The 14,490-nt window shown below is 42.6% G+C and overlaps 1 protein-coding gene and 1 long non-coding RNA gene across 7 annotated transcripts in view; one reads left to right on the forward strand and one right to left on the reverse strand.

The window, feature by feature from the left end:
• Window positions 1-4,510, forward strand: part of UVRAG (UV radiation resistance associated) — a 321,480-nt gene extending 316,970 nt beyond the window's left edge. For 5 of the 6 annotated variants that reach the window (XM_027979551.2, XM_060399449.1, XM_042233268.2 and 2 more), the window contains one exon: window positions 990-4,510. In XM_027979551.2, coding sequence (XP_027835352.1) covers window positions 990-1,692 — 703 coding nt within the window. In that variant the 3' untranslated portion in view covers window positions 1,693-4,510. The remainder of the gene's footprint in view (window positions 1-989) is intronic. The other variant, XM_042233269.2, reaches the window with a different exon arrangement.
• LOC121816703 (uncharacterized) overlaps window positions 1-14,490 on the reverse strand; it is a 42,359-nt gene that overhangs the window by 14,499 nt on the left and 13,370 nt on the right. The window lies entirely within an intron of this gene.

Raw genomic sequence — 14,490 nt, forward strand, 5'->3', positions numbered from 1 at the left:
AGCTGTATTGAAGCTGATAGCTTCAGCCAAGCATGATGTCTGGAACTGTGATCAGTACTCCAGGGGTGGCTTCACCAGTCCATAAAATGACCATCATTTCCAGAGTCTGGATACACTATTTCCATTAACTAATTATTATTTATTATTTCAGATTTGGAGTAATAATGTGCACACTGCTTTCTTGACGGGGTTTTTGTGAGGACCAAGTGAAATGATGTATATGAAATTACTTCAGAAACTATGCTTTGTACAGCCAAACAGTGATTATTATTGCTGGCCCAAATGTATCTTCCTGAGAAAACTTTGAAGGAAGTTTGAAGGAAGATGAAGACCAAGTATTACAAAATGTGTGTGACTACCATTATACAGGAGAGGTCATTTCCCAAGTTAATTTTTCATGAAACACACACACACATCTCCTTGGTCCTCTCTCTGCCAGCTGTCTAACACAAGGCAATTAGCATTTGGCTATTGCAAAAGCTATTGACCATTGAGTTATGAGTCATGGATTTTAGTCCAGCCTTGCCCCTGCCTCGCTGAGGTTATCATGGACAAGTCTTTGAAGTTCTCTGCCAAATGACAATATCTGTTTTATGAAGGTAAAATAAGACTTGAATAGTAGAAACAAGAATATTGGTAGCTCTACAGACATATGAATTTGATCACATCCTCATATATTTTTCTTTCCAGATCCAATCCCTCCAGCTGCCTCAACTCCTCCCCATATGACATGGCCTCTACCCTGGGCACTCCCCTCTGCATATATTTTAGCATGCATGTCTTGTATCCTTCTTAAAGGAAGTTCCCAATGCTGAACTCATAATACTTTGTTGTATCTTGCATTTGGACACTACAGTTACTACTAAGATTGAGTATTGTCAGTTTGTATTTTCTCACACTTGAACATATGATTTCCTGTCTCTTGATCCAGAAGGTTTAAGCTAAGTTCTGAAGTTGAAAGTAACTTCTTGTTTTCCTTTGTCTTCTAGTGACAGACATCACACCTCCAGTGCAATCCCTGTTCCAAAGAGACAAAGCTCCATATTTGGGGGTGCAGATGTTGGCTTCTCTGGGGGGATCCCTTCACCAGACAAAGGATACCGGAAACGGGCCAGCTCAGAGAATGAGAGACTCCAGTACAAAACCCCTCCCCCCAGTTACAACTCTGCACTAGTCCAGCCTGTGACCCCTGTGCCCTCCACGGGAGAATCTGACAGAAAGACAGCATCTCTGTCTTCCTCCTTGGACACCTCCTTGGACCTCTCCAAAGAAAACAAGAAAAAAGGGGTAGATCTGGGCGACAGCTTAAATGGAGGCCACATGAGTGTGAACACTAGCCAGGAGCAGGGACAAGCCCTCTCGGGGCCCCCAGCCACAATCAACGGCACTCTCCTGCCCGGTGAGCAGGCCAGCTCGTCTGGCGCCCAGCTCCCCGGGGGCTTCCACCCAGTCTCGGAAGCGGAGCTCTGCTGCACCGTGGAACAGGCAGAAGAGATCATTGGAATGGAAGCCACAGGCTTCACCTCAGGCGATCAGCTGGAAGCATTTAACTGCATCCCCGTGGACAGTGCTGTGGCAGTGGAGTGTGATGAACAAGTTCTGGGAGAATTTGAAGAGTTCTCCCGAAGGATCTATGCACTGAACGAAAACGTATCCAGTTTCCGCAGGCCACGCAGGAGTTCTGATAAGTGAAGCGAGCGGACAGATGGTAGGACCAGGATGGAGTCTGCTTGAAATGAGGATAAAGCTGCACTGGTTACCCTTTGTAGTAATTATGACACAAAATGAATATTAATGGAGGATATTCCTCAGAAAAATAGACTTTGTGAATCAAGGAGGGACTCAGGATCATTGTGTATCAATGGGCCAAAGTTAGATTTTGCTTGCAAGATTTTGCTTTTTAGGCCTGACAGTTGTTTTAAAGGCAAAAGTCACTCTCTAGCTTGAGTCACCTTATAGGCATTTGTCTGCTTTTTTATTTACACTTATATGTTATCCTCAGAGGGAAGATGATAATATATAAATAATATAATGAACTCGCCTTTAGATTCTCATAGTGTTTGCCCTCACCAGAAACTTTTGGGAAAATTGAATATTCAGTAAAAGGTCTCTACCATTGACTGAAGGATCTTTGGCCATCCATTAGGTTGATGTGTAAGAAGCACAATGGTCTCCTATACAAAGGCCTATAGGCCTCTGCTCCCAGGCTCCACAGTCAACCCAGCTGTTATGCCATTGGCACAGTAGATGCCTTGTGCATCCTGACCACAGAGGACATCACATTCACTGGTTCTTTAATGCAGTTGCCGTGACCTCCCACCTCTTTCAGTCAGCCATACCCTTGAAGCAGCCCTCAGATTATATGAAAAACCTCACCTCTGGAGGATCCTAGGGGACCCTCATGGACCCTCCCCAACAAGGTTACTATAGTCAGACAGCTTCAAGTTCCCTCTGGGGGCCAAAGGTGTTATGTGAGCAGATGCTGTTGTCAAAAGCTGGGTGTGCTTTCTGGCAATGCACTCACCATATAGAAATCCCTATATGTAAATCCCATGTTAATTTATTAAATTTCAGCTGGAAAGGAGGCATTGTGTGTGATGAAATATATGTAGGGAGTCAGGCTGTCCAGTGTGCAAACTGCAGGGCAGTTGATGTAGTTGGATTCAGAGACTAGATGAGGCATAGAATACTATTGCTATGTGTGCAATTGCATAAATATTAAATTATGTTTTTGAAGTCCATTTTCATTCCTGGAGCTCAGATTTCATTTGCTGTTGCTGTATACTTTATATACCCAAGGACATCACCTCAGGGTTGCAAGCTCTTTAAGGAGATTTTATGCTTATATCCATGTATTATGTAGAAGAATAAAAATTGAGTTTACTGCACTCGACCTGGTTTTTTTCCCAGCTTTGAAATTCCTCTTGAACCTACATCTCCATATGTTACATCATGACAGGACTAGCCTGAGCAAAACCTGTGGCTGTATCTAAGCTAATGTTGTTGACTTCATTTGAGTTTACATATTGTATATAGCAACATACCATCACAGGTGTACTCTGTAATAGCTCATTCATCCTACATAACAACTTAACTCATAGGTTTCATAATTATTGTCATACTTCATCCAAGCATTCCTGGGCTCAATTTTAATATAGCGCTACATTGTTAAATGGAATAGTTCATGTTATTTTTTCATGTAAAGAACTCACAGAATCATTGCATGACAGACAGACCCAACCTGCAAGCAATTAAAAGCTTTAACTTGATCTGAAGAAATCCATCTTATTTCTCATAAATAGGTGGAACTACTCCAAACCTGGAGCAGAAGCCATCTGTAGGGTCATGGCTTCTTTGACAGTGTACTGTCATTCATTTTAGAGTCAGTCAGGGTGGAGCTAGACATGGTCGGAGGTGTACATCCGTCTGGGCTGTGGGTCCTCCAGTGAAGCAACATCTACCCCCCAAGCCCAAAAGAAAGGCGTTGAAGGACTGTGTTAGTAGTGAACAATGGAAGGTGAATCACATGTGATTTGTGGTTCCTCAGATATGGGAGAGACCTTTAAACTCCATGCCAAACTCAAAGACAAGGTACATTCGATTTAGGCCCTGCAGCTGGACCACATATAGGAGCACCCATGTTTTACAGTGTTCATCTCAGGTTCCACAAAACCAAGTAGAGCCTGGAGCTCGGGGATTTTGTCAGTCAGTCTACCATTTATGGACTCCCTGACTCGGGTTCACAGCCTTTCACGCCCACAGCATGGAACCCCACCATTGAATGTGATCAGGTAGCCCAGAACTGATGGACAGTTACCTGCACATTTTCCTGATCCACACTGTGTCCAATGATGTTATGCCTCAAAACACCACTTGTAGGTTTGGGTTTGTTTAGACTTTGGATTTTCATGGAGTTTGTTTGGTGTCTGTAGTTTTTGCCATACTTGGATATATGTAAATCCTACAGCATTACATTCTCCAGGAATAAATCTCTGACATTTCCCAAGGCTGCAGAATTCATTTTGCTTCTGTTTAAAGTGGCCAAGGCCAAAATATGGGATGTAGTTATTATCTCCTACTAATCTTTCTAATTATTCTTGTAAACCACTAAAAAAACAAAATTGCTTTGAGAATATAAGTTGACATGAAAACTCAGTCCTGTCCATTTCTGAACTGCTAAGGGCCCTTTCAGTTTTCATGTAGCCGAGACACTCTTAACAGCCAGCAAATGTTATCAGATGAATATTTGCTTGTGTTTTCTCTCTCTACTTCCCTTTACCCACTTCAAAAATTCCAGAGATTTTTTTCCCCCAGAATATTAGTTTTGGAAGATTGTATCCAACTATATTTTTTTAGCAGTTCTAATGGTGCCCATTTATCCTGACCTAACTGGTTATTTAAATAATTTTTTAAACCACCACCAATAATAAATGGCATGTGAAACTGATCTGTTGGTAATTGGAAGAAAAGTCAGCATCTGTATTTATAAAATAAAATTGATTAGTATTTATTTTGAGAGTAAAAGTGTATGTTATTTCCCTGTGCTGTTTGAGTCCTGTCTTCTTCATTGTTTTGAATTTCATACTGAAGCAGAGTTAACTATGAAAACCTCATTCTTAAACAGTCTGCCAGCCATTCCACATTTACTGAGCTAGCCCCCATTCCACTTTGAAAGGGACTGGACTAAACAAGTTTATATGAAAATTAATCAACCTTGACCCCTGCCACAGTCTCCAGTTGGGAGTAGGGGAAGGAAGGGTGGCATAGGTATATTAACAATTAAGTATAATTCAGTGCGATAAGTTCTGTGATGGAGAGATGTCTCGCCATGCTACAGGATTCAGAGGAAGTTATTATGACTCAAGGATTAAGAAAGGGTCATGAAGTTAATACAGATGAAAGATGTATGCGACTTCACATTACAGATGGAGGGAGCAGCATGGGCCAAGGCCCAGAGGCAGGGCAGGGCCGCAGGCATATTTGCAGAACTGCAAGGAGTTTGCTGTGCTTGGGCCCTGAATGGATGTGAGGAAAGGTAAGAGGAGAAATTGAATTGCAGGCCCATGGAGGAAGGGCTTAGGATAAAAGGTGAAGAGATTTGGGTGACTGACCAGTGACCTTTCCAGTCTTGAAGACAGAAGAGTAACTTGTTTAGATGTGAATGATAACTAGCAGCCAAGTTGAAGCTGGGTTTGAGTGATATGCTTCTTAATCTTCTCTACCATTTTGTTTTGAAAAAAAAAAAAAAACTGTGTCTGAAAAAGAAGTTCGTCCTTGTGTTCCTAATGGTTTTGGGGTAAGGACTGAACAATGACCTGGATTTTTACTATGTGGTACAAAGGGCAGCCAGCGTCTATTCTTTAAAGGTTAGATTCTGAATGCCCCAGCTCAGCCACTTTGACGTTGCGACCCTAGTCATGTCACTGAGCTAAGGCCTCTTCAGTTCTTGATCTGTAAAGAATTGACAAGAACTCTGCCCTTGGCATAATGTTTGTATAGGACCTACATCATCTGTGTTGGTTCCTTTTTGTCCTGTAGGAAACCACTGCCTAGTGACAGAAAGGAGACCGGAGACTTGTTATCACCATTTCCTGCTCTAGCACTCGAGCCCGGCCACTTCTCTGAATCTGGCTCTTAATGGGTCACATGGAGATGATACCTCCCACCAGTCAGAATGGCCATCATCAAAAAGTCTGCAAATAGTAAATGCTAGAGAGGGGATGGAGAAAGGGGACCCTGCTACACTGTTGGTGGGGAGGTAAATTGGTACAGCCACTATGGAGAACAGTATGGAGGTTCCTTAAAAAACTAAAAACAGAGTTATAATAATGATCCACCAATCCTAGCCCTGGACATTTATCTGAGAAAACCATGATTTGAAAAGGGTCACGCACCCAGATGTTCACAGCAGCTCTGTATACAATAGCCAAGACACATGGACGCAACCTAAGTGTCCATCGACAAGATGGGGTGTGTATATGAATATTAGTCATGAAAAATGGCATTTGCAGCAACATGAATGGACCTGAAGATTATCATACTAAGTGAAGGAAGTTAGAAAAAGACAAGTATCGTATGATATCACTTACATGTAGAATCTAGAAACACGACACAAATGAGCTTATATCCGTGTCAGAGTCACAGATGGAGAAAACACAGTTGCCAGGGTGTATAGGAGTGGAGAGGGATGAATTGGGAGATTGGGATTGACGTGTACACACTACTTTGTGACCCCATGGACTGTAGCCTGCCAGGCTCCTCTGTCCATGGGATTTACCAGGCAAGAAGACTGGAGTAGGCTATCATTTTCCTTCTCCAGGGGATCTTTCTGACCAAGGAATTGAACCCATGTCTCCTGTCTTCTGCATTGCAGGCAGATTCTCTACCCACTGAGCCATCAGTGAAGCCCATATGTAACTAATAAGGACCTGTAGTATAGTGCAGGGAACTCTACTCAATAGTTGTGTAACAGCCCATCTGGGAAAATAAAGAATGGATGTGTTAATAACTGGTTCACATTGCTGTGCACCTGAAACTAACACAACATTGTAAATCAACTATACTCCCCAAAAAAATTTTTTTTAAAGTAGGGATGATACCCACACCTCTCCCCACCCCGCGACCTGGTACTGGATAGAGTGTAAGTGATCAGTATTTTTATGAAACACTTGATCTTTTCAAAGCACCACGCACATAGGGAGGAATTAGTCATTCAACAAGGATTTCTTGCAACATATACATCAGGCTTTCAAAGGGAGATCTCCATTCTGTACACATTGAGAATGTATCCAGGCTGAAACTGCCCTTTTGAAAAACTAAGCTCTAAACAAATGTCAAGAGTTCCAAAGTGTTTCGGTGGGTGGCATGGACACTGTTGAGGTATGGTCTATAAACCTAATTAGCTTATTTTCATGGTTTTTTAACACCTGGCAGATGAGTTTATTTAAGCCACCTTATCCATACATATTCTGTCTCACAGCTTCTAGCTGCTTCACTGAACCCTGAACTGGTGCCCAGAGCTCTTAATTTCACTCAAAGGAGATAGAGGCTTTCTTTTTTTTTTTTTTTCCCTCTTAGCATATCTAATTATAGTTTTGTAGGTAGACAGCTCAGCCTTGTGGATTTTAAATGAATAAAAAAAATACATGTCTATAAAATAATTCCACACTTTAGAGACTGGCAATGTCAGCAATCCAGAAAAAGTGGTCATGAATCTAGATAAAAAAGACAGTCAGTTGAAGAAATAGTAATAGCTTTAGTCGGCCAAGCCCAGAACTACAAGGGGGAGAGTGTCAGGCTCTTATCCTTTTGGTTTTGTACAGAACACAAGTCTAATGAACTTCTTTCTCTTTAGTCCCCATTAAAGTACAAGCAAACCACTCCAGTATTCTTGCTGTGAGAACCCCATGAAAGTATAAAAAGGCAAAAAGATAGGACACTGAAAGATGAGCCCCCCAGGTTGGGAGGTGTCCAGTATGCCACTGGGGAAAAGCAGAGGGCAATTATTAATAGCTCCAGAAAGAATGGAGCCAAAGTGTGGCTGGGCCAAAGTAGAAACGACACCCAGTTGTGGAGGTGTCTGGTGATGAGAGTCGGATCTGACACTGTAAAGAACAATATCGCATAGGAACCTGGGATGTTAGGTCCATGAATCAAGGTAAATTGGACGTAGTCAAGCAGGAAATGGCAAGAGTAAACATCTTAGGAATCAGTGAACTAAAATGAACGGGAATGGACGAATTTAATTTCTAATGGCCATTATATCTACTACTGTGGGCAAGAATCTCATAGAAGAAATAGAGTAGCCCTTGTAGTCAACAAAAATGCAGTACTTGAGTTCAGTCTCAAAAACAATAGAATGATCTCAGTTCATTTCCAAGCAAACCATTCAATATCACAGTAATCCAAGTCTATGCCCCAACCACTGATGCTGAAGAAGCTGAAGCTGACCAGTTCTATGAAGACCTACAAGACCTTCTAGAACAAACACCAAAAAAAGATATCCTTTTCATTACAGGGGATTAGAATACCAAAGCATGAAGTCAAGAGGTACCTGGAGTAACAGGCAAGTTTGGTCTTGAAGTACAAAATGAAGCAGGGCAAAGGCTAACAGAATTTTTGGTAAGAGAAAACACTGGTCATAGCAAACACCCTTTTCCAACAACACAAGATCACTCTATACATAGACATCACCAGATGGTCAATAGCAAAATCAGATTGATTATATTCTTTGCAGCCAAAGTTGGAAAAGTTCTATACAGTCAGCAAAATCAAGACCCGGAGCTGACTATGTCTCAGATCATCAGCTCCTTATAGCAAAATTCATGCTTAAACTAAATAAAGTGGGGAAGACCGCCAGGCCATTTTCAGGGATGACCTAAATCAAATCCCTTATGATTATACAATGGAGGCGATGAACAAATTCAAGGGATTAGATCTAGTAAACAGTGCCTGAAGAACTATGGGCAGAGCTTCATAACATTACAGGAAGCAATGACCAAAACCATCCCAAGAAAAATGGGACTTCCTTGGTGGTCTAGTGGTTGGGACTCCATGCTCCCAATGCAGGAGGTCCAGGTTCATCTCCTAGTCAGGGAACTAGATCCCATATGCCACAACTAAAGATCCTGCAGGCTGTAACTAAGGCCCAGTGCAGCAAAATAAAAAACAAATATTTAGGAAAAAATAGAAATGCAAGAAGGCAAAGTGGTTATTTGAGGAAGCTTTACAAATAACTGAGGAAAGTAGAGCAGCAAAAAGCAAGGGAGAAAAGGAAAGATACACCCAACTAAATGCAAAGTTCCAGAGAATAGCAAGGAGAGATAAGAAGGCCTTAAATGAACAATGCAAAGAAATAAAAAAAAACAATAGAATGGGAAAGACTAGAGCTCTCTCTGAGGAAACTGGATATATCAAAGAAACATTTCATGCAAGGATGGACATGATAAAAGAAAGGATCTAACAGAGGCAGAAGAGATTAAGAAGAGGTGGCAAGAATATAAAGAAGAACTGTACAAAAAAAGGTCTTAATGACCCGGATAACCACAAAGGTGTGGTCACTCACCTAGAGCCAGACATCTTGGAGTATGAAGTCAGGTGGGCCTTAGGAAGCATTACTACCAATAAAGCTAGTGGAGGTGATAGAATACCAGCCAAGCTATTTAAAATCCTAAAAGATGATGCTGTTAAAGTGCTGCACTCAATATATCAGCAAATTTGGAAAACCCAGCAGTGGCCACAGGACTGGAAAAGGTCAGTTTTCATCCCAATTCCCAAGAAGGGCAGTGCTAAAGAATGTTCAAACTATCAGATAACTGCACTGCCTTCCCAGGCTAGTAAGGTTATACTCAAAATCCTTCAAGCTAGGTATTAGGAGTACTTGAGAACTCCCAGATGTACAATCTGGGTTTAGAAAAGGCAGAGGAACCAGAAATCAATCAAATTGCCAACATTCATTAGATCAAAGAGAAAGCAAGGGAATTCCAGAAAAATATCTACTTCTGTTTTATTGACTACACTAAAGCCTTTGGCTATGTGGATCACAACGAACTGTGGAAAATTCTTAGAGAGGTGGGAATACCAGACCATCTTACCTGTCTCCTGAGAAACCTGTATTCGGGTCAAGAAGCAAGAGTTAGAACCTTACATGGAACAAATGACTGGTTCAAAATTGGGAAAGGAATTCATCAAGGCTATATATTGTCACCCTGTTTGACTTATATGCAGAGTATATCATACTAAGTGCCAGGCAGGATGAGTTACAAGCTGGAATCAAGATTGCCAGGAGAAATACCAACAATCTTAGATATGCAGATGATACCACTCTAATGGCAGAAAGTGAAGAGGAACTAAAGAGCCTCTTGATGAGGGTGAAAGAGGAGAGTGAAAAAGGTGGCTTAAAACTCAAGATTCAAAAAACTAAGATCATGGCATCTGGTCCCATCACTTCACGGCAAATAGAAGGGGGAAAAGTGGAAGCAGTAGCAGATTTTCTCTTCTTGGGCTCCAAAATCACTACAGATGGTGATTCTGTAGTGAGAACCATCTAAAGTCATGATTTTAGAAAATGCTTGCTCTTTGGAAGGAAAGCTATGACAAACCTAGACAGCATATTAAAAAGCAAAGACATCATTTTGCTGACAAAGATCTGTATAGTCAAAGCTATGGTCTTTCCAGGAGTCACGTACAGATGTGAGAGTTGGACCATAAAGAAGGCTGAGTGCCAAAGATTTGATGCTTTTGAATTGTGGTGCTGGAGAATACTCTTGAGATTTCTCTTGGACTGCAAGGAGATCAAACCAGTCAGTCCTAAAGGAAATCAACCCTAAATACTCACTGAAAGGACTGATGCTGAAGCTACAATACTTTGGCCACCTGATGGAAACAGCTGACTCACTGGAAAAGACCCTGATGCTGGGAAAGATTGAGGGCAGGAGGAGCGACAGAGGATGAGATGGTTGGATGGCATCACCGACCCAAAGCACATGAGTTTGAGCAAACTCCGGGAGATGGTGAAGGACAGGGAGGACTGTGCTGCAGTCCATGGGGTCACAGACATAGCCTAGTGACTGAACAAGAACAAAGTACCAGCACCAAATTAGAAAGGAATCAAGGTTGAAATAATGATGCAAAGAAATAATGGATAACCAGGCTGTTAGAAGCAGACACCAACAGGCCGGAAGGAAGCAGTCTGGGCATCTTGAGTGAGAAGCCCTCGGCCCCACAGAACAGCCAGTCAGGAACTCCGATCCCAGCCCCACTGCTCACTGGCTGTGTGACCCAGGCAAGGCGCTTGACTTCTTAGCCCATGCGCTCCTCTGAAAGTGAAGTCAGCCCCTTACTCAGGGGTCAGGACTTTCCCATGGGTCAGGACTCCTTTTGTCACAGAAGCAGACTAGCACTCATTCTTCGAAACCCAACTGCCTTGGGGTTCCGGAGCATGGCAGGAAAGGAGAGGACCCTCATTTGTCACTCCGCCTGTTGTGAAGAGCTTGGGGCTCAATCATGTCACACAGCCTGCTTCTACTCAAGATCCTCAACACAATGGCTTTAAAATACACTGCAAAAATGAACAAAACAACTTAAAAAATTCAGATTGAATGGCTTGTACTGTTCCTTCAGATAGCCCTCAGTCAGAAAAAGGCTGAATTCACTTAAGTTTGATGGAAAAACACATAAAATATTTTAAGGGAGTAAATTATTCGCCTTGGACTGCAAGAAGATCCAACCAGTCCATTCTAAAGATCAGTCCTGAGTGTTCTTTGGAAGGACTGATGCTAAAGCTGAAACTCCAATACTCTGGCCACCTGATGCGAAGAGTTGACTCATTGGAAAAGACCCTGATGCTGGGAGGGATTGGGGACAGGAGGAGAAGGGGACAGACGATGAGATGGCTTGATGGCATCACCTACTCGATGGACATGAGTTTGGGTGAACTCTTGGGAGTTGGTGATGGACAGGGAGGTCTGGTGTGCTGCAGTTCATGGGGTCACAAAGAGTCGGACATGACTGAGCAACTGAACTGAACTGAAGTTATTCACAAAGGTGAATATAAATTGATACTTTAAGGGACAAACTTTTCCTCAAAAATTTACTTGCCAAAAAAGTTTTTAATTCACTTGGAGGGAATACCTTATTCTTCAAAGAAACCGGATTCACTGTGTCTTGCTCTTGGGATGTTACTGTGTTGTGAGGGCACCCCAGGCTACTTTACACACAGGTGGTCTATGAGCTTTTGCTCATGCAAACTGAGTAAAAGGCTATAGACAAGCTGTCTCCAAGTTTGCCAGTCTCAGAGCCAGACCCTTTGCTCTCAAAAACCTGCCAGTTGCCTTGATTTTTCTGCCCTGGCCCCAAGCAAGGGCAGAAAGGGTTCCCTGCAAGTACTGGGGGATGGCAGGTGCTTATTGGCCTTTTGAAGGAGGTTCCTGAGGTTTAGGGGTGAGAAGTTACTGTAGTCAAAGCTATGGCTTTTCCAGTAGTCATGTACAGATATAAGAGCTGAACCATAAAGAAGGCTGAGCATCAAAAAGTTGATGCTTTCCAATTGTGGTGCTGGAGAAGACTCTGGAGAGTTCCTTGGACAGCAGGGAAATCAAACCAGTGAATCCTAAAGGAAATCAACCCTAAATATTCACTGGAAGGACTGATGCTGAAGCTCCAATACTCTGGCCACCTGAAGCGAAGGGCTGACTCATTGGAAAAGACCCTGATGTTGGGAAAGATTGAGAGCAACAGGAGAAGCAGGTGGCACAGGATAAGGAGGTTAGATAGCATCACAGACTCAGTGGACATGAATGTGAGCAAACTCTGGGAGATGATGATAGACAGGGAAGCCTGACGTGCTGCAGTCCCTGGGGTGGCAAAGAGTAGGACACGACTTAGCGACTGAACAACAATAACTGGCTGGCTGCCCAAGGGGCGGCCATGGCTGGGGTTGCCACCTGGAGGTAATCACATCCTCCCTAACTCCCTTCAGTCACCTTCTTGCCCTGCAACCCATTTTCCATACTGAAGCCCAGTGACCTGCCCTACACACAGCTCTAACCCTCTAGGAACTGCTAAATAAAGGGGGGGAAAAAATCAAATACTTACTAGTTAATCAAATCACTGATGAGAGGAAGTTTCTCTTATCAGAAATATTCAAAGTAAAATAAGATTCAAGAGGGATAATAGAATTAGACCATCAATACTTTGCAATTCTAATGAATCTAATGTATCTAAGGTAGGTATCACAAAAAGAAAACTAGACATTTTATGCTGCCTAATGAAAGGGCACAACACCCATGAAGAATTCTTGGCAAAAGTCCAACTCTAAGTATAATCAAACCTCTATCTGTGGTGTCAAATTCAGCAGACACTGGCCACTTACAGATATTTAGTTGAAAAGTGGCTCAAACTGAGATGTGCTAAGAGTAAGAAACAATTTCAGAGATAGTACAAAAATATAATGTACATTTATATTAAGAATTTTTTATTGGTTCTGTGTTCGAGTGATATTTTGGATATATTAAATTAAGTAAAATATAATTTTGTTTCTTTTACTTCTTAACATATGACTATTATAAAATTTTAAATTGCATATGTGACTTGAATTTGTGGCTCATGATATATCACTATTGGTCAGAACAGCTCTGGATCTAACTACTAGCTTACAGGAAAATCAGAGGGCAAGTGAGCATGTTAACACCTGGAAGATGCAATCAGCAAAATCTGGACAGTGGAAAACTCTATAGGACAAAGAACTTGGTTTCCTCGATAAGCATATTGCAAGAAAAAAAAAAAAACGAAGGGGGGAAAACCTCTTAAAAAGAGACACAATAGACATATCTATCTCATTATAGACCTTCTTTGGTTCCTATAAACTGACAGCCTGAAAATAAACTAAGGAAAAGTCAAAATGTAAACACTAAGTATTTGATTGTATTAAGGATTTGGGGGGGGGGGGTCTGATAATAGTGAAAAACAGTTTTTTGAAAAGTTTGTATCTCTTAGAGATGCATGATGAAACATTTACAGATGAAATGCATTTGTCCAGGACTAGGGTGAGGTATGTAGTAGAATACCAGTTGGAGTACCGATGAAACAGGATCGTCCGTGGGTGACGAGTAATGGGCAACTGGGGGTCCGTGACTCACTCTGGTGCCTCTAACCCACACCCTGCCCTACAGCCATGCGGATGCTCGGCATTGAATGCCTCAGGCCCACAGCCCATACAGTGTCTTACCTAACCCACAGCACAACAGCAAGCCACTGTTGCTCCTGTAAGCCAGAGTTCAGCCATTCTCCTTTGCTCTCTGAAGTCTTTCCCGTCATCTTCCCCAGTCTCCACCCACACGTCCACCCTGAAACAGGGAGGCCTCCCTCTTTGGGGTCCTCCCCACCACCCTTTCATTTTCTCGAGTGTCTGTTTCCCTGTCTGCCACCTTCAGCAGGCTGTGAGCTCCGAGAGGGTGGCCACCCTGTTGAGAGGCACGACCAGTGCTCAGGAAAGTCTGTCTGCAGGATCAGTGTGCTGAATGCCCATTTTATAGATGAAGCGGCTGAGGCCCAGAGAAGTCAGTGTCATAGCCAAGTTCCTAGAGCTAAAATGTGACAAGAGCTAGAACTTGAAACCAGAACCTGTGAGTCCTTTCTCTACATTCCACCTGAGCGGCAGGCCACAGTTCCATGTGGCATTCATTCATTTAGCATTGATTGGGCGCCCCCTATTGGTCAGCACTGGCTGAACAAATCATGGGGCAGTGCTGTGAAGGAAACCCACAGGCGACCGACCAATGGTGGGAGTCTGACATGGGGGAGACTGGGAGCTCAGGCACGCCTCCTTGGGGAAAAGATTTAAACAGATTTGACCTAAATAAAATCCCTTACGACTATACAGTGGAAGTGAGAAATAGATCTAAGGGACTAGATCTGATAGAGTGCCTCAGGAACTGTGGATGGAGGTTCGTGACATTGTACAGGAGACAGGAATCAAGACCATCCCCAAGA

The sequence above is a fragment of the Ovis aries genome, chromosome 15, assembly GCF_016772045.2.
Source record: "Ovis aries strain OAR_USU_Benz2616 breed Rambouillet chromosome 15, ARS-UI_Ramb_v3.0, whole genome shotgun sequence".
NCBI lineage: Eukaryota > Metazoa > Chordata > Mammalia > Artiodactyla > Bovidae > Ovis > Ovis aries.